Consider the following 27,927-nt stretch of genomic DNA (forward strand, 5'->3'; position numbering starts at 1 on the left):
GACTCAATAAGCCTGTTTGTGACAAGTTTCTCATTCAGGACTGTGGCAATGAAAAACTGTCTCCGCACCATTTGTCTGTTAACAACAGGCAATATTTTTTCAGACTTTCCAATCACTGATGTAGGAAAGCAGAGGCTGACTGGGATGCAAACCCAGTTTTTTAGCACTGTGGCAAGGTACCCATCAATTTGTCACTACCGAGCAAAGGTTTTATGGAAGTGCATAATCTTTTAAAATAAAAAAAATACCTTTTCAATTGCCTCTTGCAGTAGGCCCTCTGCCTCCTCATATTTGCCCTGGGCAATATGGGCAGTCGCCTGTCCATTAAGCAGCAGTGGCGTTGCTGCGTTCTTTTCAGCCAGCTCCTGGTAGATGTAGAAGGCCTCCTGCAGCTTGTCTCCACCCTGCATATTTTGGGACACCTTGGTGAGCCACATGCTTCTGCTATTACAGTGATGGTACACTCACCAGAACATCAATTGCTCAGCACATTAATTCACACAAAAGTAGCACTAGTTTATTTTCAAACATCTGTTCTTGAGCCACTGCATCGGCACAGTTCAGATAATTCTGATGCAACTACAAGCTCAATGAGACCTGTAAAGGCTATAAACAAATCCCCAAAACCCCCAAAAGCAACGTGACAACAATCAACCCACTTCAACCACGTGAACATTCCTGTACAGTGCAAACTAATGCACATTACATGAATTAAACTTTCTTTAGCACAGAATGAAATTTTCCAAGAAAATTCTACTCTACTACTGCCTCAAGAAAAATAGAGAGCAACAAGCCTGAGAACCAGGTTCGCATTACCATTTCAGCATAGCTGTAAGCATAGCTCAGTACTAACCAGGTAGAGGTTGACCCAAGCTTGTGCCAATTGTGTCAGAGTTGCATCATCATCTTTCTCTTGCATTCTTTTCAATTCTTTCCTGAAATGTGACAATGTGAGACACTTTTCCATTATATGTATAAAGTTTCTACATCTGAAAAAAAAAGTGACCTACCACACTGCCTTTTGTTTAATAGGTTTTTTTGTACCTCTTATATGCACAGTTACTATTTCGAGAAACTCCAACTTGAGAGCTCTCATTTTCTAAAGGCTTCATCTGTTTCAGCAAATTCATCGCATGTACAAGATGTGCAATAATAAAGCTATGAAAATTGCAACCAGAATCTAAGATGTCCTGCAACAAAATTACCATTTATTTCAGTACTGTCTTAAGGAGGAATGGAATATGCATGAGCACTACGCTTCTTTACACATGAAGAGAGCTGTCTAATTATAGAACACCGAGGCACACGAAGGCCTCCTGTAGATTTTTATTTTATGTCACCAAAATCTTGTATAGGTGATGCTACGTTCAAGTTTTGTTAATGTGTAACATTGAAAGTAAGCTGTCCCCATTTGAACATATGAGTCACAATTTAACATCCTCACCTGGCCAAGTCAAGTCTGTCCAATTTGAGGTAACATTGTAGAGTCAGAGCAGAGCTGGAACAGAAATTCAAGCAGGTCAGTCCATTTGGATCAAACTAAACAGGCATCCTCTAGAAAGTGGTCTGCTATTCTCAAATAATGCACCAATTTGATGATACGCACAAATTTCTATATCCGCGCATGAGGAAATGCCTCTGATGTCAGCACTCACCATTCAAGGGAATCAGTCTGGTGAAGCACTCGCAAAGCTGCTTCGTAGTTCTATTTTGTGCAAGCAGAAAACATATAGGAAAATGGACATCACTTCAGCTGCCAGCAAAAGCTTCAGGCTTAAAAACACATACCTCAAAAGCATAACACCAAATGAATAATAACTACACTTCCAGCAACATAGACAAAAAGGCATGAAAAATAAAAAAAGGGCAATCAGGTCTGCCACAACTGTAAATAAACTGAAAATAAATGTTGATGAAGAATATGCTCATTAAAGCAGCCTTCACGCAAAGATAAGTAACTGTAGAAAAAAAAAGCTATAGTGATGTTGCTGTTCACCATAGTTTGTGCAATTGAGTTTCATTACAGTGAGACAAAATCCGAAACAAAACTGCATTCATTATCTCTAACATTCACTACAAAATGCAATAAATGCAAAAGAATCAGCATCTGGACATGCATAAACGATGCCCAAATATTAACAATGCTATAGCACTTGACCAAAATGGTGTCAAAGCTTGGTATTTATTTTAGGCACTTTGTCAAATAACACAAGGCAATAAAATGCCGCTTTCTTTCTTTGAAATCTGGCCACAGCCATTTCCTGGATTAAAGCCTCTGTGAAGCAAGTCATACAGTTCAATTCTCTTTTAAGGAAGACATATGGCACTGGTTAAGTTGTACATAGCTAATAAAAACACCATGGACTCCAAGATCACATGTAAATTTCATATTGTGGAGTTTAACTTCCAAAATTGACACATTGGATATGAAGGACGCTGTAGTAGAGGGCTCTGGACTAATTTTGACCATCTACGGTTCTTTAACGTGCCCCGACATTGCGTAGCACCTGGGCATATTTGTGTCTCACCTTTTTCGAAATACGACTGCCATGGCTGGGATCAAGCTTACAACCTTGGGATCGGCAGCCAAATGCCAAAGCCATTGAGCAATTGCCGCGGGTGAGATCACATGTAGCAGTTTGCTATGTTTACAGATGGGTCAAAAGCAATGAATGTGCACTTATGTCACACAGTTAGAATGCTAAGAAGATTGAGCACTAACTTTTTTATTAAGCTGATAAGGTGCTAATTTCATGCTTCTTAGATCAGTCTAAGAAACTGGAAAGTGCAGGAGTGTGGTAATTTTCCACACCAGTGCTTGTTGTAATGAGATTCGGCTATACTGCACTTAGCTAATAACATGCCAGGCTATTAATGTTGGAACTGTGGAGGCTGCAATCAGTTGGGAGAGCATGTTCAGCTGCTTGGAGAATTTGAAGTTACAAAAATTACAAAATTTCTTTGTACACTATAAACTATAGCATAGGTGCCATATTAAAGATAATTTTAGTTTTGCTTAGCACTGTAGATATGCAAATCTGAAAAAGTTTTTACAGAGCAATGACAGGTTGCAAATTTTTTCCCAATTCAAGTTTGTTTCTAGAGTAAGAAATTTTGCCCAAGACAGAAATAAGTTCAACAGCATGAAAAATTATGTAACTGACCCTTAATTCTTGTAAAAGTGACAGCTTAAAAAATTTTGCCACAAAAAAATGCAATTAATGGGAGCTCACCTGTTCATGGTAGTAGATGGTTGCAGCCACAAGTGGGAGAATAACATTGTTTACGTCCAGGCTCTTGGACAGCTTCTGGTCTAGCTGCTTGACCACTTGGTCCCTTTATAAGTTTCAAAATGCTAACATAAGATGACCACACTATGTCAAGAAACTTAAACTTAAATTTTTTCCGCGGTTGGCTCAGACGTTCTTAGTAGTGGTGCCGTTATGCAAGGTTGACCAAATTTTGTGCTAGGACCCTTCGCTCTGATGGACCCCTCTTTGCTGCACTACAGTAAAGCTATGTTGCACTATACTACATTTGCCACAAATGGACCATGATGGGAGCAGTCAAAAATGATGTGCTAATCACATGAATCACAACCTCATGGCTAAGTCGGTAAGACATGTTTTTAAAATGAATTTTCAAAATCAATAATGTGGGTCATTGGGTAGAATTTTTCAGTGCAAAATGTGCAAAAGATCTGAAACGTCTTTTGCTGCTTGCAGAGTTCACCACCGGCCAAGTGTAAAAAGGGAACGAGAACAGTGCACGGTGTTCCAAACAACTACCCTAGTACTGTTAACAACATGTAAAAAGCAATTAGTGTCAACAAATGATGAGCACTTTAAGCTAATAAATATGCGTCAGAAAGTAAAGCATAGCTGCCTGATTGCAGACCAAGTGCTAACACATCATCACTTAGGGCTGGGTAAATTATAATTATTGACTGAAAAATGGGATGCCTAAATACATGATAATTATGTATTGAAAAAAGTAACGCCCATACTAAACTTTCACCTTTGCAGTTTTTTTGTTTTTAGCTAGAGCGAGAAGGCCAGCTTGTAGAATAAATTCAGGTAGCAGCCAACTTACTTTCTAGCCATGTCCCCAGAAAGGTAATCGGCGAGCATACGGATGCACTGCAGTTCGTCTGGAGCCATTGAACGGATTTCATCCAAGACGACGCCGTACTTCCGTTGCGCTATGTAAGCTCTGTACAGGAACACGTCTTTCTCCAGCTTGTGCTCAGGACTGACGTTCTGCGAAGCATTCAGAGTGGCATGAGCAAACAGTCACACAAAGATCTGCACTCAACCCGTTAGTTACAGCGGCACCATTTCTAAGGAATGATGGCTATGGCAACAACGACAGAAGGCTACCACAAAATTTGACAGATGACTTAACCCCAAAGGGTAGCCAACCTTTGTTTTGGGCATAGCTTTCCATTTCTGCTAAAACACCGAACAGCTATCAACATCCTGGTTTGAGCTACTTTGTCATGCTTTTTTACCTTAAAGAAACAGTGCAAAGATATACGATTAAACGAAAGGGAACACTCAAGACAAGACAGGCACTGCCTTGTTGTAATTGCATGCTGTCTCTTCAGGACCAACAAAATTAATGACAGTCCAGAATTCATACAATTTTATTTCAGGTAATGTATGCTTGGCCTTCTTTAGAAATGGATGACCAATTAGACTCACTCTAGAATGGGTAAACTGGATTCATGGCAAGATCATGTTTGACTCTTGCTTGTGCTACAGGCTATCATTTACAAATCCAAGACTGCCTGCAAGGCCTTTGCACCTAGAAACACAGACATTATGCATGCTGTCGGGTGGTTGCACACCAAAACGACACCTTCATAGATTAGCTGAATCAACTTTTGGCGAGCTTTTGTGAAGTGTTTTTAGACTGCAAACAATGTTAACTCCCCCTCTAGGGGCTAAGTTTCTGGACTAATTGCAGCATTTTCCAGCAACTTTTTTTGGTAGCATGGTGATAGTTTCGTCATACTACCACTTTCGCTTAGTTTCCTTTGCACCCAGAGGGAGCTATCTCTGCATGCCGTACACATACAGGACTTCGGAGCGATTCCCACTCCGTGACGTTAAACATGCACATAAATGCCAGCACACAGGCGCGTTCGAATTTCGCCTACATCGAAATGTGCCGACGCCCGGAATCGAACCCAAGCACCACTGAAACGTTGCGGTAGATAATGAGACGACCAGCACTGGGTCAATGATAAACAGCTCTCGTTAAACTATGACAGAGAGATAAAACAATTCGACTAGAACGCGCGCGTCAGCCTAGAGAAAACAGTCGCTGCTCATACACGTCAACTTTCACTACTTCACATGACGAAACTGGTCGCCATGCCGGGTTCGACGTATTGTAAAGCGCAACATGGCAGTTGAACAGATGTAAGGAGGGGAGGTATCCAAATAATTGAACAGCGAAACGACATCGTCTGGGGTGCATCCACTGAAAACACAAGTGCAACCAACTGTTCTGTGCGGAGTCTGCAAGGCGGTTCCGTGCGGTCTGCTTACCTTTCCTTTTTGAGCTTCAGTGATGCAGTACTGGTAGTTCCCGATGTAAAACGCATTGCGAATGTCAAAAAGAGGATCAGGCTGATTCTGGGCAGACATTGTAACGAAATTCCAAACTCTGGCGGCTTAATACCCAAAGGAAAAACCTCGCAATGCAAGCAGCAGAACTTAAAACGAACTCCGTGGCATCGGCATGAAGTCAGACGGAAGTCGGCCCGAGTCGGCCGAGTCACCGAGCTGGCCGAGCGTTTTTTTGTCAACTTCCGCTATTATAGTTTTATCTAAAAATTAAATTACAATTAATAATTACATAAATCATAATTTTAACACATTTTATAGGAATTATTGTTAGAAACTAATTTTACGAGAGGAAAATTCACCTTTCTTTCCACATAGGGGCAGAGCAGAACTTTCCTCTACCACCCGGCGAGCTCCCCTCGTGACTGGCCGTACCTCTACTCAAGGCCTACCTCGTTAACTGCGCTGTAGCGCGTGATTTGAACAAGGGCAATACCACGCGGTATTTCATGTGCGCTAAGTATCATATTAGTCCTACATCACGATTAAGAGCTACTCAAAAGCACCAGAAATCTTTCTTTATCAAGCTCTGATTATAATTTGTAATGCCATTCTTGATCAGCTTGCCCCACGTTCGCTCCGAAACCGAAGCGGTTCGCAATGCTCTGCGGTAGTGCAGCACATATGAGTTTCTTACTATTAACTAGAGGGAAAGCTGGCGCACCGCTTATGGGAGTTTGCATCGAGCTTCCTCGAGACCACCTGAGCCACCATGGGCGCTCTAAGCATCATGGGGCGGAGAACTACCGACTGCAGAACCACAACATTTGGCCAAAAAATAATGAAAAAACAAACGTTGTTCGATAATCAAGAATGTCCTAACATTCAATATTATGCCTATAAATTGCAACAAACGAGCAGAAAAACATGTGAATGCAAAGTTTGCCAAAATAAGCGATAGCTTGCTCTCCTATTGGCCAAGCATTGAAGACCACAAAAGCCAATATTTCGTGCGTAACAGGCGCATATTTTTAAAAAGAAATATGTTTGCATAAAGAAATGTTGTTGTTTGAACACTTTAAAAGGTTTTTTTAATGGCACTTTGGAAACCAAAAACCTTATATCGGCGTCATGTGCTAGCGGTTGCGTTTTCGCTACTATGCCTTTTGCGCACTACATTAGCGCCAAAGTCATCTGCGCCGTGGACGGAACGCGACATCTCAGTAACGCCACTCTGTTCCTGAAAAAAAAAACGACTGTCCCGCACCAAGTACCTCATGGCCCCATGATGCTTTGAGAGCCCATGGTGGCTCAGGTGCAGCGCCGCCAGCTTTCTCTATAATTAATAGTAAGAAACTATGGTGGAGCATGGAGCTGGGGCAAACGGCAAAAGCGAGGACATAGAGCACGTCAAGCACGTCGCCATTATTTGCAGGTAGGATTCCTTCGTGGCTATGAAGGGGTCATGAAGGGCTATAAACAGATATTAAGAGGCTATGAAGGGTTTCAGAGTAATGATGTGCGAACAGTACTTTTTCGATACCTAATCGAATACAATTGCTACCTTTGCTACTGAATTGAATACGAATAGTGTAGTTAAAAACTAAATCCAATATTAATTGAATACGAATCGAATGTTTGTGTGATAATTCGCTAGGCTACTCGTGCGAAACATTCGTAAAGAAACGAATATTAGTGCGGAAGAGCGAAGCGCTCGGCGCAGCTTAAATCATGTAGTTAGCGTTGTAGCTATCGAAACCTGCAACAGTTATCTCCACTAGAACACACACGAAACTAACTCAATATATTAATTCTATGACGCCATGTCATACACACAAGAAAATTACATTTTGCTACTGATGACGACAGAGAAACAACTGGCGCCAAACGTCAGTTGATGAGAGAGTCGAGAATTCGAACCATGGCCTCCAATGTGGGGCATCTGGGAAGCATTTGCTAAACCTTGCTGAACCCTGTCGCGTCGTCAAATCTTAAAGCTCATATGTATTGAAAGGGGGTTTTTGTGTATGATGATTATGAACGCCGTAACACGAATGGACTCAGTCGCAGCACTGAACCATACTTAGCGCACAGACCGACCGCGGCAGCATGCTGTGCGGCGTCGGAATGGACACAATTTTTGGAACTTCGTGCCAATTATTCAAAAAACTATCCGAAAACTTGAGAAGGGATTCGATACGAATAATTTTGAACATCCGCTAATTTGATTCGTTCACTGTTTGATAATTTCGAATATTTGTACACCCCTGCTTCAGAGACGTCGTCGTGGGGGGCATCAGGGAGCGTATATGGTTTTGAAGGGGGCATATGACATCTATGGAGTGCTTATATATTGCTCCCGAGGTGGGGAATCTTTGAGTGAACGAGGCGGTGGTGGGAACAACGGGGAAAATTTTAAGGGTGGAAACAGTAAGAGGTAGAACCTGTACCTCCAGCCCTCACACACACTGCACACCTCCAGATTTCACTCCTCCAGTCCGGAGGCCTGGAAAACTCAAAACCAAAACTCAGCTACGAAAACATATTAGGAAGAACCTGCTCATAAAACCACTCCCCAAGAACATGCATCCCGTGCAACACGAGGGCCGCTGCTGTGAGGACTCCCAGGGATCTGAATGTAAAGTTGTTCTCGAATGACCTCATGCAGACGGTCTGCGCATCGGAATGAAACCTGAAGCGGCACCTAATGGGGGAGGGGGGCGCGGACCGTGCTAGGGCAGCGACTGCCTTCACGAAGTTTAGCGCGCCGATCAGAAGGGGTGCGGCAGCGTCGCGGCGGAGGGTACTTAGCATGCAGAGGTAGAATTGCCAGCTGCGTGGCATCGAGTTACATCACGCCGCAGCAGCGCGCGGCGACAGCGTTCAAGAAGTGAGCGGGCGGGCTTCCTCCTTCTCACACATAAGCAGCCTTCTTTGTCTCTCTCGACTGATTGCTGCAGTTTCACTGTCCGTGTTCATTTGCTGTCAACTTGACGCGGCTTCGGTCCTGAGTTCACAGTAACAAAATCTGCCCCGCGTCTCACAGCACAAGAAATTTCAAGACCATGTGTCTGCTGTGGGCGACGATCGAGGAGTTGGCACATGGTGGCCCGATGATTTATGGCTGTCGACGATGAGCGAATCAGCATTCGCCTAGGTCTGTGCGACCATGGCGGGTCAACACGCACCTGAGTACAATGTTTATTAATAGGGCCGCATTCAGTCTAACCTCACATATTTCTCACGACAGTAGGAGACTCTTTTTATGGAGCCATGAGTTCCAGTACTGTGCAGCTATGGTGCAGTTAATTTGCGCCCAGTTTTTTTAATGGCCCATTCAAGGGTGTGGACATCAAATGCAAATGTATAGTAAATGCCGCAGGCACCGATTGGGCGTCACTTCGTCTCTTGCCATTTTTAAGTTATCGCAGAAGGTGAATACAGTGGCGGTATACAAGCGAGTTAACAGCTGCGTGGCAGCGGCTACGTAACCCTTTATTACCCGTCGTCGGCCTTATTGGAACGCTGTGCTGTGCATCACATATAGGCAGCTAAAGTAGCATGGTTTTTCGCAGAGGGAATTAACAAGATAACTTGCATGGTTTAGCCTCAGGTTCTGATACTCTACGTTCGGCGATAGGCAGAATCGATAGCAGAGCGCCGCCTATTGTTTGACTGGACGTTGTACCGTGCAGGCTCTGTATCCCGGAGCTGATAGTTCACGAGAGTCGAAACACGTATGCCCTAAGGGAGTCGACAACAACTCCACACTGGATGCGTTTCTGTCTACTATTTGACTCCTTTCATACGACGCCGAGTCACCCCTTACAAAAATGGTCTATAGACAGCCTATAGACTTCTTATAGACTCTATTGCCTTCCTATAGATATTTATTTTTGTCTGTTCGTAGCCTATATTCTGTCTATAGACAGAAGTCTACTAAAAGTGTATGTCCATAAATCTAGATTGTCTATAGACTGTCCATAGGATTTGTATGGCCTATAGACAGTTTTCTAGGATTTGTCTATAGACAGTCTATAGACTTTATAGACAGAAGTCAATGGGCAGTCTATAGACTGTCTAGAGAAATTTTTGTAAGGGACGGTTGCTACGGGTACCAGTGACAACTTTCAGCCACCAAACAAACAAGAATCGAGAATGGTGTGTTGATTCCGCATTTCGCGGCGATGACAAGCAACCGGTCAACGCCTACAAGCACACGCATGGCTGTACCGATGAGGGCAAGCGTGAATGCATAATGTTCACGCACAGCCTACACGTATTCTAGCGAAAATTTTTGTATGCAAAGTTGTTACTGTTGAGACAGTTATAAAAGGATAGAACAAAAAAGCGTGTTTTCTTTTTCTTTCTGTTCTGAACAAAAAAGCGGGGAGCGGTTATTACAGGTATCCGTGGTGCCAGTGCAAAAGTCGAAGGTGACGCTGAGGACGAGACCGCGTCTATAAGCGCCCGTCTCAAAAGCGTTCAGTGCATAATGAATGACTACCGCAAAAAAACGTCGCCGTCAGTTTGAGCGGTAAATGCACACAGAACGTAGTGTAGCGTGCTGAAAAATTTCCAGTTGTTAATGCCGTTTTCTTATCCTTGAGCCAGACGGTGGACGTTTAGACCGAATTTCTGAGTCCATCATTTAGTCCATTTTAACCGCACTTTTTGGCTCTATGTTGCATATCGTTCTACACCTTTTCTTATGCATGTATACCATTCTAGAACTGGATCACGGGTTTAAAGAGGTTGCGTACATCAACTTCCCGACTGTAGTGCTCAGTATGACCTTAGTATCGGTTCTGCTAAACAAGCGTTCCTCTAAACAGTTTTTTTCTCGCATTCTAGCGCAGTTAGATATGATTGCTTGATCCGGCATTCCTCGCACCCTGCTTCACGTGGCATCTAATGAATACTGCACAGTTCTCGACGTCTAATCGAGAACAATACGGTTGCTGGGCGCAGTAATCTCTTATGGGCGTCGGCTATTCGCCAAGGGAGTTAATGGTGCAGGATAATATGCTTACACTGCAATACCAACCTTTTTATACAGAGCTTGCCGCGGTGGTTCCGAGGCTTTGACGTTCGGCTGCTGATTCCAAGGTCGTGGGATCGAGTCCCGGTCGCGACGGCCACATATCATAGCAGGCAAAATTCAAAAACACCAGCGTGCTGTGCGGTGTCAACGCGCGTTAAAGAATCCCTATGTGGCCAACACTCTAAACAGAAAGGAGTAAATATAGAGTCAGCTGTCCTCTAATGCACTCCCTTTTTATATAAGAGAGGGCGCTTCAGGACAGCTTACTCCCTTTTTACTCCCATATAGGCGTATTCGTGTGAGTGTAGATTACTACCAAGCCCTGCATTACGGCATTCCTCAAAGCCATGCGTCGCTTCGGGGCGTTTAATCCCACATACCACACTGAACAAAATAACAAAAATTACATAACAAAAATAACAAAATCATAATAATAATAACATAATACATAATAACAAAATCACTTGAAATTTCAATTTCTTTCTGAAATCAGTGACATCGGTTACACAACTCGATTAACGTGAGACACGAGAAAGCTTTTTTTGTGACGGAAATGGCAGCTATGGCTGTTGTTTGTAATGAAGATGATAACCAATGGAAAAATTTCCGAGCAAGCGACTCTGTTTTCGACACTGTCCTGAGAATGACGCAGAGTGGCGTGTTTCTCTAAGCTTGATCAAGCTTAAAAAAAGAAAAAAAAAAGAATCCGGCGTACTGTGCCTCATCACCTGTTTACTCAGCGACACAGAGATCGCAGGGACGCGTGTTGTCATTGCAGCGCTACCCACGCCTGGGAAGGTGACAGGCGACAGCGCTGTCCGACAGAGCTCTCATGTAAATACCAAGAGGCAGGGCCTTCGTTACACACTATGTCACACATATTTGGACGGTGCTGTACTCTATAATGCATGAAGATCGCTGATGGATGGCGTATATTTGCAAGCACGAAGTTCGAACAGCGAAGAACGAATACAGGCGAAAAATGGCACACGTGCAATGCTCACAGGAGCAGAGCTTCTTTGTTTCTAAAAAGCAGACATGGCCAATTTGTAGGAGGCAAGTTGTATTAAAATAGGCTGTTCAGTCATTAGACGATGTAAAGGACGCCGTTAACAAAATTAAAAGCGAAAACAATTTAGAATAGAGCAAATTATATTTCAACTGACATATTAGCAGCGATTAGCGACATTGGGTAAGAAAACTGAAAGCAGTAGCGTATCATTCGCCCTGCCAAGTGTGTCAGGCGCATTGGATTTTTATGAAACGAGTTAAAAGAAGCTCGCTAAAGTCAGCCGAAGCGCGTCACTAGAGAGAGAGAGAGAAAAAAAATGGCGGTGGTTTAGCTCTGGTTAAACCTGGAGTGACGCGATAGCTACAGCTGGCCGAGTGGAACTTGCTCAGTTGAATTGCAAAATCAGTCTTTCGCCGCTCCGTTTCGCTGGGCGTTCCTTCTTCATCTTCCTCCCACTTGACATGGCGCATGCGCACAGCTGTCGCAGCTCGGTTTCGCCGGAGCGCCGCTCCGTCGGCAGCAGCAGCTGCTCCGCACCGCGTGGCTGGTCACGTGACCAACCAGGTGACAAACCACGTTATCAGCAACGGCGCTGCGCCGGCGGCAGCTGCTCCGCACCACGTGACCAACCACGTGACAGCGTGGCGGCGCCGCCACGCTGAGGGCTCGAAATGCTACCGTAATCTAGCTATCGCTACAAAATTACAGAAATGGACACCATTTTCATCGTCTAAAAGACCCTAGCAATGATGTGCGCATCCTGCAAATTATCTCACAGGTTGGAGAGTACCGCGTGCCATTTTGAAAAGCGCATGCACGCAGAACGCTCCGAGTCTGTGAAATACAGGTAAGTTCGCATTCAGGTGGTGGACCTCATGAAAGCGGGCAAGTATGGTCAAAAATCGATAGTATAAAAGAATTCAATTGCACCAGAGGACACCGGCAGTGGGCCACCTGCATAGGTCTGTAAATTTGCATATCTGGCATTCGCCTTTGTCATACATGTGAGCCGCGCTATGTGTCAAGAGGTCTTTAAAGCTTGGAGAAAAGGGCGGAACGCGAAGTTGATAGCAAAGCAACCTCTGCGGAATCAGGTTCCACTAGCAAAAAGAAGACCAGACTACAACGGTCACTTGTAAGAAACGCAGAGAAGATATAGACAGGACGCAACCAGGGGAAACAGAACGAGCAGCTGCCCTCGCTCTATCTATTTTTGCAATGCACCGCCTTTTGGGGGGGGGGGGGGGTGAAACGTGGATCTAAAGCTGAATTTAAGTGGAAGTGACTTAAAAAATGTGGTGGGCCGAGGCTTTGGTAGGAGAATCTATCTTCGTCATGGAAGCCAATGTCAGCCTCGGTGTGCAGTGGTTGTGACGTCATGGCCTCTAGGCGGTGCTTTTACCAGTGGCGGCGATAAAGAAAAATTGCCTGGCTCTGAAACATGCGTTGTCAATTTCCACGTCACCTTTCCGCCTGTTCACGGATGCTCCCAGCCTGTCACACTCACACTTTGTTTTACTCATCATTTGGTTATTATCTTCTATTTTGAGTAGGGGTGTGCGAATATTGAAAATTTTTTAACGCGAATCGAATAAGTGAAGAAAGAATGCCTTCGAATATCGAATATCTGTTCACTATCAAAACAAGTTTCTGAAAAAGGTAAGTAGGCGAACGTTGCTGTCCTTATTTTTTTTTTTCAATATACAGTACGTGGTCTTTGCAATCGAAACGAACGGAATCAGGCTAACTGAATGACAACTACAGATAGAATGACGGGTAGTAAAGCCTCATTAACTTGGGCTTATAAGGACCGTAACAAATGCTCGAATTATCCGAAGGTCGAGTTATAAAATCTGTAACCACCGACTCCCCCTTGAAAAAAAAAATGCTCCCCAAAATGCGAAAATGAGGTGGCGCTTTGCGAGGAGGAGGCTCTATCGCGCAGAGAACAGGCGTTGCTAAGCGCTCAGTTTCGGTCCACATGTGTGTCGCAACGCGCATTAAAGTCGGTACGGTGAGACTCGTTATAAAGAGACAAGCGACGCATCAATCCGGGTGCGAAAGCGGTGCGCAGCTGGGTTCGGACGCCTGGCGAATGCCCGGTCGATAGCCGCCGCCGCCGTGTGCTGGCGGCGAAGCTCAGAAACCGAAACTACGTGGAGCTCAGAAACCGAAACTACGTGGAGCTCAGAAACCGAAACTACGTGGCTAGGCAATTTTTTTTTGGCCTAGCCAGAGGTGCCCTGTTGTCGCTGCGTTTGCCGTTGCGCGCCTAAGAGGTGCGTGGGTTACAATGCACCATGCGCAGGGTTGCCCTGCCGATTGCCCTGCAGATGATACCTCGACTCTGCCTCCTTTGGGAGCGTTAAGTATGTAACACATTATGGAAAGATAAAACAAACAAAAAAAACGCGCGCTTTCGCGTTGTGTGTGTGTTTTTTAAAACGCTATTTATTGCCTCAAGGCATAAAGGGTGTATTTGATGACGGCTTAAGGAAAAGGGTGGTTAAATGAATGAAAATAGGATGGCCGGTCTAATGAAGTCGAGGAGTGATTGTTCTCCATCTGATTATCACGTATGATATGTGGGAAGGCCCATTTACGGAATTTCGTATGAGGTCCACGTCTAACAGCGTCCGAATGTTATTGGTCCACACGATAAATGACGCTGAAGAAAGCCAGAAGGACGGCTTTGTACTGTTTTCCTGACAGTTTAAACTCGATCTTCAGATAATTTGCCCAGATACGGTGTTGTTCCCCGGACAGATTTATGAAAGTCAGAGCGGTATTTAATGGCTGTCGAATATCCGGAAATTCTCACATATTAATTTCTTGAATCGAATATGAACCGAATAGAAACATAATCGATTCGTATTCGAAATTTATAATATTGGCGCACCCCTAATTTTGAGCGTTTTCTTTGCTTTTATCTTTTCTTCCTCTCTGTCCTGGACGCCACATTAAGGACAATTTCCCGTGTCTTGTAGGACCTTTAGAATAAACATTGTGCCAATTTTCCTTCGCGTTTCACTCTAGGCAGTAGCTACCTGCAAGAACAGTGCCCAGAATGTCGTAGCATTTACGATACCTGACAATGACAGCGCAGAATTAATGAATGATTGAAGATGAACCTCTCGCTGAAAATGCGCGGAGTTTTTACAGCACCTATCAGCACTGACATGCTAGAGCGGGCTCACAAGACGGCTCGAACGCATGACTTCAATCTTGGACGAAGAAATGCTAAAAAAAATTGATGGGCGATTGATAGTATTGATGCGGACGAAATGCGAGAGCATTCTCTACCATCTCTTTCTTCGTGCTATCGGTCTGCAACTTGGAGCATGAACTATTACCACTACCGCTACTTGTATCTTCACTAAGCCGCTACCACTGTAATCACTAGAACCCATTCGCGTGTCACTGAAGTGTCCTTATCAAGTTGCTGGCGCCGGTGTTTTGTGCTAACCGGTTTTATAACAGGTGGCAGGTGGAGAATTGGAGGTTGCCGGCGTAGAGCGGGAACTCCCCTTAAAAGCCACCTTCCACTTGACACCTGCCACGGTTCGCAGGTGGAGGTTTCCCACAGACACCGACGCCGGACAGTTTAAGTCGTCATGACTCTCCTAATACTGTCGCATTAAAAGATGAAGCTCAGAATCACACTTTCATCACAGGTGTTTGGGTTTTGGTATTTGGGGAAAGGAAATGGCGCAGTATCTGTCTCATATATCGTTGCACACCTGAACCGCGCCGTAAGGGAACGAATAAAGGAGGAAGTGAAAGAAGAAAGGAAGAAAGAGGTGCCGTAGTGGAGGGCTCCGGAATAATTTCGACTACCTGGGAATCTTTAACGTGCACTGACATCGCACAGCACACGAGCGCCTTAGCGTTTTGCCTCCATAAAAACGCGGCCGCCGCCGTCGGGTTCGAACCCGGGAACTCCGGATCAGTAGCCGAGCGCCCTAACCACTGAGCCACCGCGGCGCGTTACTGTCATCACAGAATCCACCTTTTTCACAAGGCCGCTCTGCGCATGCGCGCGTCTTCTCCTCCAGCTGCACTGGTTGAAAATGAAACCGCCGTATGCTGTGCGATGTCAGTGCACGTTAAAAACCCCAGGTGGTCGAAATTTTTCCGGAGCCCTCCACTACGGCACCTCTTTCTTCCTTTCTTCTATCACTCCCTCCTTTATCCCTTCCCTTACGGCGCGTTTCAGGTGTCCAACGATATACGAGACAGATACTGCGCCATTTCCTTTCCCCCAAAACCAATTATTATAATTATCCGACTGCACATGATGTTAGTGACAAGCGCATGCGACAGAAGGCGACACCTGTCAAGCACTCGCACTTGCCACTTCGCAGGCGCATCTGGCGCCTCGTGGAACCAGATCGCGCCTGCGTCTCCCACGTGCGTTTGTTTAGCTTGTTTTCAGTGAGTAGCAGAAGAATTTTCGCCACTTCCCGGAGGGTGCCAAATCTTGTGAGAAAGGCGGATTGCTGCATCAGCTGCAGCACAACGCGCGCTGTTTGCAAGACACTCCCCATAACTTGACCTTTGACGCCTCAGCGCTCTTTGACAGGGCGTGAGATGGACTAATCAGCGGCATCCTTGCATAAGTGCGGCTTCAGTAGAAGCCGGATATCCGGCAAGATAGTGGCCGATGACAGCAGCCTCTCTCGGTGCACCCGTACCCTTGGCTTTGCGCTTTGCGCAACAATTAGAAGCGCTCGCCGGTCACAGCGGACGACCGATTAGATGACATAGAAAAATGGGCTGGGTGAATTGTCTCGTTTTGCGCAACTCTATTTGGAGCTCACCGGGACAAGGGGCACAGTGATGACGGCATAAAGGCCTGCAGGACGTAAGGTCTAGTGCATCGCTCGCTACTTCGGCACTCGCATCAGTCTTTCCATTTGACGCCACGCAGTTATATTTGTTTCTCTCGAAAACCAGGTGTACAACTTAGTCATGCGCATGAAATGGTCACAATGTGTATAGTTCGCATGAATGCCATTTTAAGCGCCAGACATCATTGGTACCTGTTTTGTTTTTGAATTTAAATGCTAGGTAGAGCTTCGTGTAATTTTATTACATTTCTACACGATGAAAAAGATCACTACACAATCGCGCAACTTGCGTTGTGCTGAGAAATCATGTGCGTAACATCAGTAAGGATGGCACGCTCTGCCCATTCTTCTACTTACAGATTGCAACTTGGACGCTAAGTGCAGTGCGGATAGGGTGTCTAGACACCCAGTGCGGCTTCCCATCGTCGGCTTCCCATAGTCAGTAGATTACGCACATGGTTGCCTAGTCTCGCTACTAAAATATTTGTGGAAACAGTTTCTTAATTCAATTCCACCCATCGGAAGTGAAGCTTTTAAGGTTTGCATTTCTTCTCTTTTAGCTTTTTGTCCGGTGTTATTTTTCGCCAAAGAAAGTGTAAAAAAAAGTCGATGCGATGTCGATGCGTTGCAAGTCAATGCGGTGCGATTCAATGCCATGCCGATGCTGGCGTCGACATTGACTCTGATGTCAAAGTACGTCGTAGCACAAAACTGGTGACAAATGAGATGGTTACCGGATGCCGGGGAGTTAGCACTCTTGGGACTTTCGTGGTCAGGTGATTGTGGTGGGCCTGGTCCATCTGGTAGAATGGACTTTGGGGTGGGCACCCTTGTATGCTCCTGAGATCCGGAGTGCGCACTGTGTCTTTTACTTTGTTCAGTGCTCAGGGTATGATAATTTAGATTCAAATACAAGACAAACAATTTTTGCTGCGTTTCGAGCGTTTGGATGTGCACTGGGAAATAAGGTAGTGATTACTCATTGGCATCCACCCATGCGCAGCCATACGGCTACAAATGAAAGCTATACAGCTTTGTCAGAAACATCATAATTAAAAAAAATTCGTCCTGGTCCGGGGTACGAATTTTTCTTTAACTACGAAGTTTCTGAGAAAGCTGTATAGCTTTCATTTGTAGCCGTATGGCAGCGCATGGGTGGATGTCAATGAGTAATTACTCCCTTATTACAAATCTACTCCACCTTGGGGGGATTGCCCTAAACATTTGACCTGCACTGGCAAATGTCCTGTGTAGGCTAAATCACATATCCGATGTACAGAGCAAAACTAGAGTATACTCCTCGCTCAAATGAATACTTATGTGTGTTCGTAATCGAACTGTTGCGAGTGCTGTTCAATACTTAAATGTATTTGAACGACTGTTGGAATGCATGTAAGTCGGCTTTCGTTGTATTCTTCATGGCCTGCACCGTGAGAGGTGCTCGCACTGACTCCCACCCTTTTGAAATTTCCGCAAGAGGAGGGAAGCTATACAACTTGGGCCACACTCACTATACAGGAGCACAGGTCCCAAATGAACCGAGAAAGAGCTTTTTACGCCACTATCCATCTATCAGTGGCTGCCGGGTCTGCGATTCCGTTGCTCAATATAGACAACTTGTTGAGCGAGTTGGTATTAGTAAATTGCTCTGTAGTTATAGAAAATTTTCTATAGTCTTGTCTAAAAAAAAGATATAGCGGTAGAAGGAAGGGAGAGGGTAAAAAGTTGAGCGATTGTTGGCGATTTTTTGCCTTAAGAGAGGCGAAAGAGTCAGTATTTTTATAAATTCATGGTATATTGTAACGTTCGCCGGAGGACTCTTGCAGCAATAAGTATTGAAAACTATTTTAAGATAATCTGCTTTATCTCGAAGCACATTAGTATGTCTTGTTAATTTGTTGTAGAACCTGAAGCAGGAATAGTGTTATACTAGAGTTCATCGATAGCTCGGAGGAGGCTGGTTATACTCTCTACACATTTGCCTTTCTTAAGCTATCAAAACTGATGTCGCGTGTTTTTGGCCCAGTTACTTCCAAGTGTCAACAAGAAGAAGATAGATGCGAAGTGCGTCTCCGACGTCCCACATATGGTATCAGCTGAGGAAGCCTTCGAGTTTCGGGATCCGGACTGAAGCGGCAGCTCGTAGATTAACGGAAAAGCGACAAACCAAGCCCACTTTCTTATCTGTAAACTTCGCTCGCTTCCGGCTCAAGGGAACAAGTCAACGGTCAAGATATCCCTTAGTGACCAAGATGTCTTCCCTCAGTACCGCCTGCTGTGGGCAAAAGTGCGCAGTCGTCGAAGTGATGTGCGTTCCATCATTGTGCTTTCTTCCTGTGGTGTTAAGGTGGCGCTGACTCAGAAGTATGGAACGCACAGTAAGCAGATGGGTCGCTTCTGGATTTTGACTTCCTTTCGAAGACAGACCGAATCTGTGGCTTACGCGACTCTTGCCGCCGAGGAATATGGTGTATTGAAGTAAAGTTATACTTTCCTCATTAGTAACGGGGTGTATGTGTACCACAAAGGAAGAAAAATATTGATGAATCTGTGCCGCAGTCGGAGCGAATATGTGAAATTTTCACTCCTTCGTGATAAATTCAAGGCCTCAAACAATACCGAGTACTCGATTAGAGAGCTCTCAGATAACCTCCTCCTCCCCTACCCCTCGCCCCTTAATCAAGACCAGTTACATAGATAGAACGTATACCTAGAACCGTTTGCAAGGTTACTGCCAACATCTTAGCCTGCTAGCTCTCCCATCCCAGGTGCAATCTGAGTGTTATATCTACTATACTTTCATCGGCGATATCCCATCTCATCTGTTCTTTCAGTGCTGTTTACTAATTGGCGCTGTATACGGCTTGGCTGTGTCTTGCCGACTATATTTTTAAATATTTTTACGAATGTGCTTAATTAAACACTTCACTTCTCGAGTATATTATGCCTAAATTCGCAGTCGAATGAGACACTATAGTCAGATACAACTCAAGAATGAAGCGGCGTTTCCACATCAAAGGGCCCCCCTTCCAGCCAATGGCGTCGGCCGATTCTCACGAGCCTGCTAGCGTTACAATGCAGGGAGTGGCAGATGAAAGGGATAGTCCCCTTCCTCCATGGAGCAAGATCATGAGAATCGGCCGACGCCATTGGCTGGAAGGGGGTCCTTTGACGGGGTAAAGACGTTTCGCTCTTGAGTTGTATCTGACTCTAGCTGAATCACTTAAAATATTTCGAATTTCGCGTACTTTTATACAGATGGTGACGTTTTTCTCGTCCTCTAGTGCTTCACTCTCATTTTACAGGTTCGGTATTTAATATACAGTATTTAATAAAGCACGACTTATCCTTAGCGATGTAATTCGTACCTAGCTTCCTTGCTCCACACAGTGCCCTTTTCTGGTTAGTCGCCAGTCCAGCTCTTCCTCTGCACCTTCGACTATCACTCACCTTGCCCGCTGGAACTCGTTCCGTCCTTTTTTCAAGGCAGCTAGCTAGCACGCAGTCAAGGTAAACCAAGACGCAGTTCCCAGGAGCTACCCGCACATCTCCTACCACGCGCTGTCACCACCGACAGGGCGGCCGTGGAAAGCGCACGACGTTCACTGTCATTTTTGCCTTCTCACCGGACGCAATAGCAGGCGGGAAGGCACACTCATGAAAAAAAAAGAAATGCCCAGGAGACAGCGCTAACAATCGGGAGCCAGAACCTAACCCTTGATTGGCCCGCATGTCAGGACCCAAACGATAGGTTCGTCACCTGCCGCCAGAAATACAGAGGGACTGTATAGAAGCATACGCCTAGAGGATCGCTCCGCAATCAAGCACCCGTGAGAATGTCCTGAGCCCTTTACCAATTAAAAAAAAATTGGAATCGTAGGGATAATTGAATGTCGGGTTTTACGTTTATTTATTTATATTTATATTTTACGTTACTCTTGTTCTCATTCCGTTTTTTGCTTATAGAACTCTTTTCCTGTCGTCTCTTCCATATTCAGAACAATGAGCCGCCCAGCCAATCAATTCTTTTTCATTCATTCATTCATTCATTCATTCATTCATTCATTCATTCATTCATTCATTCATTCATTCATTCATTCATTCATCTCGTACTGTAAGCGTATATTATATTACATTTTTATAAATATACACCAGGGGAGGGATCGCGGTTCCTTCAATGGCTTATCGTGTAAGTTGAGCACGGATATTACCGTTCCGTCTAGTTCTCAGCGTTTCAGCATAAGGTAGCGTCAATGTGTGGAAGCAATGTGCATAAGCAGCGTGCTTTTGGTGTGAGTCACGCTCATTTCCGCACTTTGTTGGTGACATTTCTTTTTACCGCACGCAAAAAAGTAAACAAATGCCACAGAGTTCAAAGGCCAGCTATGTGCAAAGCCGCTAGCTATCATCATCTTGGTAGGCGAGGACAGAGACATATGGCCCAAGAGAAGATGATGGTTTGAGATAACAAATTCAGTGGTAGCGGCAAAGACATCAGTGATGCTGATTCAATCTCTGATGACTGAACGGTGCGAAAATATTTAGTTCAGTGTGTTTAACACGAAAGTTTGCATGCGAAATTTCGACTGCCGCACTGTTTGTTTTGATCTGTGCTGTATTCGAATGTCGCCCACTATATTAAAAAAAAAAAACTTGTGCAAGATCATTCTTTGGGCACCAAGGTATACACGGTCAGGGTTTCACTTATTCGCGACAGTGTTTACTGAGACCTCACAGATTGCTTACAAAAAATTAATAATTTTATTAGATTTTAATACAGCTCAGCTGCAGTGTGATTAAGAATTTTGCAAGTTAACCCGTCATGAAAAGAGACGGGGTGACTCAGACATTTTCGGATAACAGTTTGTTCAGAAACGTTTAGTATCACTCTCTCCGCGTCCACACTATTTACGTTAGTCATAATCCCCAGGTGGTCGGCATTAATCCGAAATCCTCCACTACGGCGTCGCTTTGGGACGTTAAACCCTATATACCCATAGCCGTGTTGGTCTTAACCAAGTTCAAGCCAAATTTTTATGGCTCTATATTATATAACTTCCGGCCTACACCTTTTATGTGTCCTGGCGACGGTCTTTAGACTTCGCGGTAATACTGTGTCACAGCTCAAAAAATAAAAATAATAAATAAATAAAAATAAATAAAACAAAAAAATTTCACCCGCCGCGGTGGCTCAGTGGTTAGGGCGCTCGACTACTGATCCGGAGTTCCCGGGTTCGAACCCGACCGCGGCGGCTGCGTTTTTATGGACGAAAAACGCTAAAGCGCCCGTGTGCTGTGCGATGTCAGTGCACGTTAAAGATCCCCAGGTGGTCGAAATTATTCCGGAGCCCTCCACTACGGCACCTTTTCTTCTTTCATTCCCTCCTTTATCCCATGCCTTACGGCGCGGTTCAGGTGTCCAACGATATATGAGACAGATACTGCGCCATTTCCTTTCCCCAAAAACCAATTATTATTATAAAAAAATAAATGTTGCTGTCTTTTTTCTATCACTTTTCTTTCTCCTTTACAGTTTAAAATTTCATGTGCATTTAAAATTTTTCGCTCGAACTTTTATCTCACCTCTATTTACTGAAAGGGAGGGTCAGTTTCGTTCACGACTTTTACTTGCGCAAGAAGCGAGGCCTCCGCGGTTTTACAATACGCACTGTACGTACTTTCTGAAAAAAAAAAAAGCTATGAAATGGATGTTGCACATCATGCCAAGACAGGCTTAAACTAACTCAAAGTCATTCATTATTCACAGCGCGTGCGTCCCATTTTCTGAATGTTTTTTTTTCCCGGTGACATATCTTACCCCTGTCCAACTTATCACGCCACAGCGATTACAGGGTTATTCACCGCATTCATAACGATCTGAATAATTCGAATCGTCCTTTGGCTGCTGCTCACAAAGTTGGCGCAAATTCAGAATGCATACTGAATCTGCTGCATATATGTGCAAGCACGACGACGCCCGAAAGGCACGGACGACGTCTAACGCATGAGATATTCTCGCATCGCTGCTTTTCTACCCGAGTTCTCTTGCGCTGCACCTATTCTTCATAGAGTTTATTTATATGACCCGAACGCGAGCTTATTGGGCAAGAGGTCAGAATGACACAACCTTACCTAGTCTTGTTTGCATTAACCGATTGCTGCCGGATCGAGGTCACAGGGACCCCTTGCGTCGAAGTCAGAAAACACAGCGTGTTTACGCGGCCTCCAGTTTCCAGTTGTGGTTAATGTTGAGGGCAGTAGATTAATTATATGACGCTATTGTGGTCATAGATGAGATCGCGCACTCAAGTCTCATCCGCGGCGTGGGGTTTCTGTGCACCACTGATCCTACGCGATTGTATACATTTACCTTGCCAAGAAATTCGGCTTGACCCGCCTAATATTGTCACTGAGAAACGGTTGGCGTAAGCAGGGCTGGTTTACTTGCTTCAATTAGACGCGCAAGACGTTGGAACGCGCAAGGCAGCAGGCGGCAGCACGAGAGATGAAGACACTGCGTTCCTCCATGGATAAAGACGAAGCATCTAGCCCCGAGAGCCGAGATGGCTCAAGGCTTGTCAACTGCCAGGAAATGCAGTTTAGCCGCTGTATGGCGCCACTAGAGTAGTTAGGAGCGTAGCAATATACAGCCGGTTGTGTGCTTCCAAAATGCTGAACTAGAAAAACGATGAAAGGAGAGAGACGAAAAAATGTTTACTGAAAAGAAGTGGAGGGATGAAAGATATTTCTGTCGAGGATATTTCACAAAGACACAGACAGGCTGAAAGTGTCGTTATATTCAGAACAGTGAATGGAGGTATACGAGCCAAAATAATTAAACAAAAACAGCGAACGGAGGCAGATACAACGCTAAAAAATAAAATATCATTTGATTCAGTTGCATTCAGACAAGACAAGACAAGCGAGCCCAACATCCTTTTAAAAGTGCGCGAAATATAGTCTCGGTGTATACAAGGTCTGTAAAGATTAATTTCAGCATTAGGATATGGCTGTAACTTGAGTAAAAAGAAGCAGAAAAAATATAGGTGTCGTGTCAATCATTTAATGATTAAAGTCACCCAAAGCTCCCTCTCTCGAGGCCATTTCGAAAAGAGGAGTATACATAAATGCACGTTAGTGCGTTACATTGATAAAAATTGCCTTTAAAGCAATGACGCTGATAATCACGTGCCTTGGATAACACTATTGAACATATGTAAACGACCATGTCGAAGTTTACCTCATCAACTCCTAATTAATGTTGGTACAGCGAAGGAACCGATCATGCAGCAGCAAACCAAAGCGGGGTTCATGGACCTCTTTGTACGTTTCCATTCGGTGCATCGAAGCGTGCGCTCCCCGGCAAGCGGCATGCCCGCAAAATTACGCTCGACCACGTTTTCATTCAACCAGCGAGCTCACCTTTGAAAACGGCTCCGGGGAAAGCACGATCAACCAATGAGCGTACCGCAGGCCGGAAAATCGCAGCGCGGTAGAAGGAAGGTCCGCTCGTTAGGAGCCCGAACACAGCACACCGCTGGTGTTCCTCATTTCCATATAAATGGGCTCAGTGCAACGTGCAATCGTTAGATTTCTGTAGCAGCCTTAGTACTACTTCTACGTGGTCAGGTTAATTTAGCATGTTATCTCCCCTCCCCTTTATTCTGCAGAAGCCCGCGAACAGTTTGAATTAGAAAATCAGGATCGCGCAGTGGCAACGAAATGCTGTTTATAGGAAAGCGACGGGCTGTTTTTGACTCTGTTCAGAAGCCTTTATCATTTCAGGTCAATGCTCTACGCCTTATCAGCGCCTTCCGCTTATCGCCGCGCCGGGATTCTTCTCCGTTTACTGAGGCGCGGCTATAGAACATGCATTTCCTCCCCAACCCGCGTTTCGTTCAGAGTGAGGAGTTGGTGTAGTGCAGCCACCCATAATGAAGTCTCCGTCAGCTGCCTTGTCTCCGTCTCAAGTGCGCACTCGCATTCAAGCGCCTGGTAGTCTCGCTATCGCAAAGATTGCCCGGCGACGAGGGTTCCCTGCTTGTTTGAACAGAAACAACTGCCGCCCCATGGTATCCGAAACTCTGCTGGCTATCCCAAGTGGGACACACACGGGCGACAACTACCCACAAGAAGCGCAGAAAAGTAAACACGATTTCTACGCTTGTGCTTGCTTACAAGGAGTCTGTGCGCGGTGAAAGTGCAGAAAGATTGCGGACGTCCGCCACTGTGCGCACGAGACTGGGGAACTGCACTCCGCTGGGTGCAAAGCTTCATACGTCCTCTCCACTCTTGCGTTTTTTTTTTTGCTTTTACCTTTCCATATTACTATCATTTCGCTTCGTACCTGAAAAAGGCAAGCGAATACGAAAACTAGCCTTAGAAGAACAGGCGCGCTTTTTCTTTTTATTTTAGCTTTGTTAGCAAAAGTACGGTGGACCCTTGTACGACCGTTGCACAGGCAGGATGCGATATCACTAAGCAAGAAACACCTCTTCCTATTCACGTTCAGAAACGAAACCTTTCTCGAAGCAAGCAATCTTGCAGGAAAGAGTTGCGGAACAGGGCTTTCTATTGTTAATAAGGGGAGGCATATCCGGGTGTTTCGCGCGTCGTAGGTGATTGATACATTCGCCACAAGAAAAATGACTTATTTTAAGCTACAGGTGCCACTCTGCTTGCGAATGGATGAAGTCATGTTATGCAGTGACCAAACCAGGAACTCAAACAAAATACCAATGAACAAAATTCTTAGTTGCCAGGAGGCACATTCTTTGCGGTTGAGTATTATCGCCCTGGTGACGAACCCGGCGTTTTTATGATGCACGCAAGAGTCCGAATGCTTATTTGCAACGCATCAAATTTCTTATTAACACCAGTAAAAAAAAAATGCAGTAGCCAAAGCTCCGCATTAAGGGTATGACGCGATAGTGTAATGGGTTAATTCCCATATATGCTGGATTTAATTCTTTACTGTACATTCATAGATTCCTGCCAGTCCTCATACCCCTTCTGGTGCAGCGGTTAAGCGATGCGCCACTGCCCTGCGATGGAAGGTGCTCTCAGCGGAGGGCCTTGTGCGAACCAAGTTGCTCTTCACGAGCATCCCGTGTGCAGGTTGTGATGACGCCGCAAAGTCAGGTGACCTAGGCGTCCCACCTTCCTCCTAGGTTGCTCTATGGGGACAAGCCAGAGCCGTGTCCGTGGTTTTTCGCTCACAACACCGACACCGGATTTTTTGGTTCGCAGGGCCTTTAACCCTATCGCGTTAATGCTACGTGTGTCCGGAAAGTTCCCGATCTCTTCTCATTTAATGAAAGAAAAAAAGATCACACTCTAGGACAATGACGCCTAACTTCCCTTCAGGGTACTCCTCTTGAAAGCTCATGCTATATCGCCTTGCTTTTCGGTTCATAGTGCGGTGTATTATTCTTTGTGATGGTCACAGTTACCTTACCACATTGTATTTTATCTTCTCGCTAGTTTTGTGCGCCTTTCAAATGAGACTTCAGGTTTTGGAGTAGCCAGAAGTTCCGCGAAGACAAATCTTCTCAGCATCTTTTTGCATCTGCTGTCTGTAATTCATTTTTACAATTGTTCTTATAGGAGGTCCCGTCCACAGTCTCTGACTTTGGGACCTTCTTCTGTATTCCAATGTCTTTCTCTAACCTTGTACCATAAACATGTAATAAACGAACCTTGAACCTTGAAGGAAAGTTTGTAGACATGTGTGATGCCATGCTGTGCGAAAAAAAAAAATTCTTCGCAAGAAGCGATCAGATGTGGGGCGCTATTGTGGTAAAGATTCCAGTGAGTGATCAGATTTACAGGAGTCTGTCCGTATTTTTTATCGTGAAATCACCGATGCGGCAAAGAGTTGTAACTTAGTACTTGTTTTGGCTAGTTTAGAGGAGCGCACTCATGGCAATGCGTTGGGGACCAAACAGAAATTTCAAAACAAACTTAACACTACTATACGGCCTTATAGCCTTCCTGTGACGTGGAGGTCCTCTTATAGTTTTCAATATTTGGAGTGAGTGAGTGGAACATTACATTACTCTGTCCATGACCGGCATGTGTACCGGGCTTTCTTCTCTGAATGGCAGCTGCAGACAAGCGCCTTATTTCCTGTTCGCTGTCGCTGTTCGCAGCCTGTCCTCTCTCTGTGCAACAAAGTCGAGGGATAAATTTGTTCCTCTTGTGGCGTGCGCCTAAATCTCGTCCCACAATATCTGTTATGGAGTATTGTAGGAGTATGATGCCATAGGAGCATAATAGTTTTGAGAACTTCAGTCCGCGACCTTTGTTGATCGTGACCTCATCCTTTTCATAGAAAAGCGGAACCAAATGCACAGCTATAGCAGAAAAGATAAAAAGATTAAGTTTCCATTACAGTAAAAATTCGTTGTTCGTTTCCTTTAGGAAAGTTTCCAAACAATTCCAATAATTTAGTTCGGCGTAGATGAAGACGACTATGAAGGCGTACTTGTAGAAGATGACAACCGAAGATATGTTTCCAACAAATATATGTACAGAGAGTAGAGCTGTAAGCCACAGAAAGGAATTTACAAAAAAGCAAAACAAAATTTTCGTAACTTTGCTCGCGGTCTAACTGGCTAGAACCTAAGTATAAACACGTTACATGGGATATGGGGCCCCAGCTCAGGCTGGACTGAACTGCTCTCTCGTCCTTTCATTGACGTGTTTATAGCCTTGATTAGCGAAGGAACAGGGATTGTAATTCCTAGTGGTCCGCCAAGAGCATCAATTCACCAATCAAAAATATCACGCGAGGTAGGCTTAGCCTCGAACCCAGGATCCCAATAACAGCACAAAGTAAATCAAAAGCAGTTATCACATCACCCTCTCCCGCAAGGGTGTCCGCTCAACAAAAAGGGAAGGGGAAAGAGCCACGAGGGGACCGGCGAACAAGATGGGAACGGTGATGCCTTCCACACCTTGGGCGACTCCACCGGAGAGACGGAAAACTTAATTGCAAAATTGTAGTAGTAATTGGTTTTTTGGGGAAAGGAAACGGCGCAGTATCTGTCTCACATATCGTTGGACACCTGAACCGCGCCGTAAGGGAAGGGATAAGGGAGGGAGTGAAAGAAGAAAGGTGCCGTAGTGGAGGGCTCCGGAATAATTTCTACCACCTGGGGATCTTTAACGTGCACTGACATCGCACAGCACACGGGCGCCTTAGCGTTTTTCCTCCATAAAAACGCAGCCGCCGCGGTCGGGTTCGAACCCGGGAACTCCGGATCAGTAGTCGAGCGCCCCAACTACTGAGCCACGCGGCGGGTAAAAAGTCAGCTTCTCCGCAAGGATGTTTTCCAACCAAAAGCTCTCGCTTACAGATGCCATTTTTGGATTTATTTTTTTGAAAAGAAAGTGGAGGGGGGATTCCTCTTAATCTGCGTTACAAGGATGTTGCCGGAAGGACAC

The 27,927-nt window shown here is 44.9% G+C and overlaps 1 protein-coding gene across 2 annotated transcripts in view; it reads right to left on the minus strand.

The window, feature by feature from the left end:
* The window catches only part of epsilonCOP (coatomer subunit epsilon), a 29,681-nt gene extending 5,641 nt beyond the window's left edge, over positions 1 to 24,040 (minus strand). The window contains exons 1-7 of one of the 2 annotated variants that reach the window (XM_077658094.1): positions 23,902 to 24,040; positions 4,093 to 4,259; positions 3,234 to 3,336; positions 1,656 to 1,705; positions 1,445 to 1,498; positions 854 to 935; positions 249 to 404 (exon numbers count right to left, since the gene is read on the minus strand). In XM_077658094.1, coding sequence (XP_077514220.1) covers positions 249 to 404; positions 854 to 935; positions 1,445 to 1,498; positions 1,656 to 1,705; positions 3,234 to 3,336; positions 4,093 to 4,160 — 513 coding nt within the window. In that variant the 5' untranslated portion in view covers positions 4,161 to 4,259; positions 23,902 to 24,040. Of the gene's footprint in view, positions 1 to 248; positions 405 to 853; positions 936 to 1,444; positions 1,499 to 1,655; positions 1,706 to 3,233; positions 3,337 to 4,092; positions 4,260 to 5,555; positions 5,795 to 23,901 lie in introns of those variants that run through there. The other variant, XM_077658093.1, reaches the window with a different exon arrangement.
* Between the last annotated feature and the right edge of the window lie 3,887 nt (positions 24,041 to 27,927).

This window comes from Amblyomma americanum, chromosome 3, assembly GCF_052857255.1.
Source record: "Amblyomma americanum isolate KBUSLIRL-KWMA chromosome 3, ASM5285725v1, whole genome shotgun sequence".
In the NCBI taxonomy this organism is placed as follows: domain Eukaryota; kingdom Metazoa; phylum Arthropoda; class Arachnida; order Ixodida; family Ixodidae; genus Amblyomma; species Amblyomma americanum.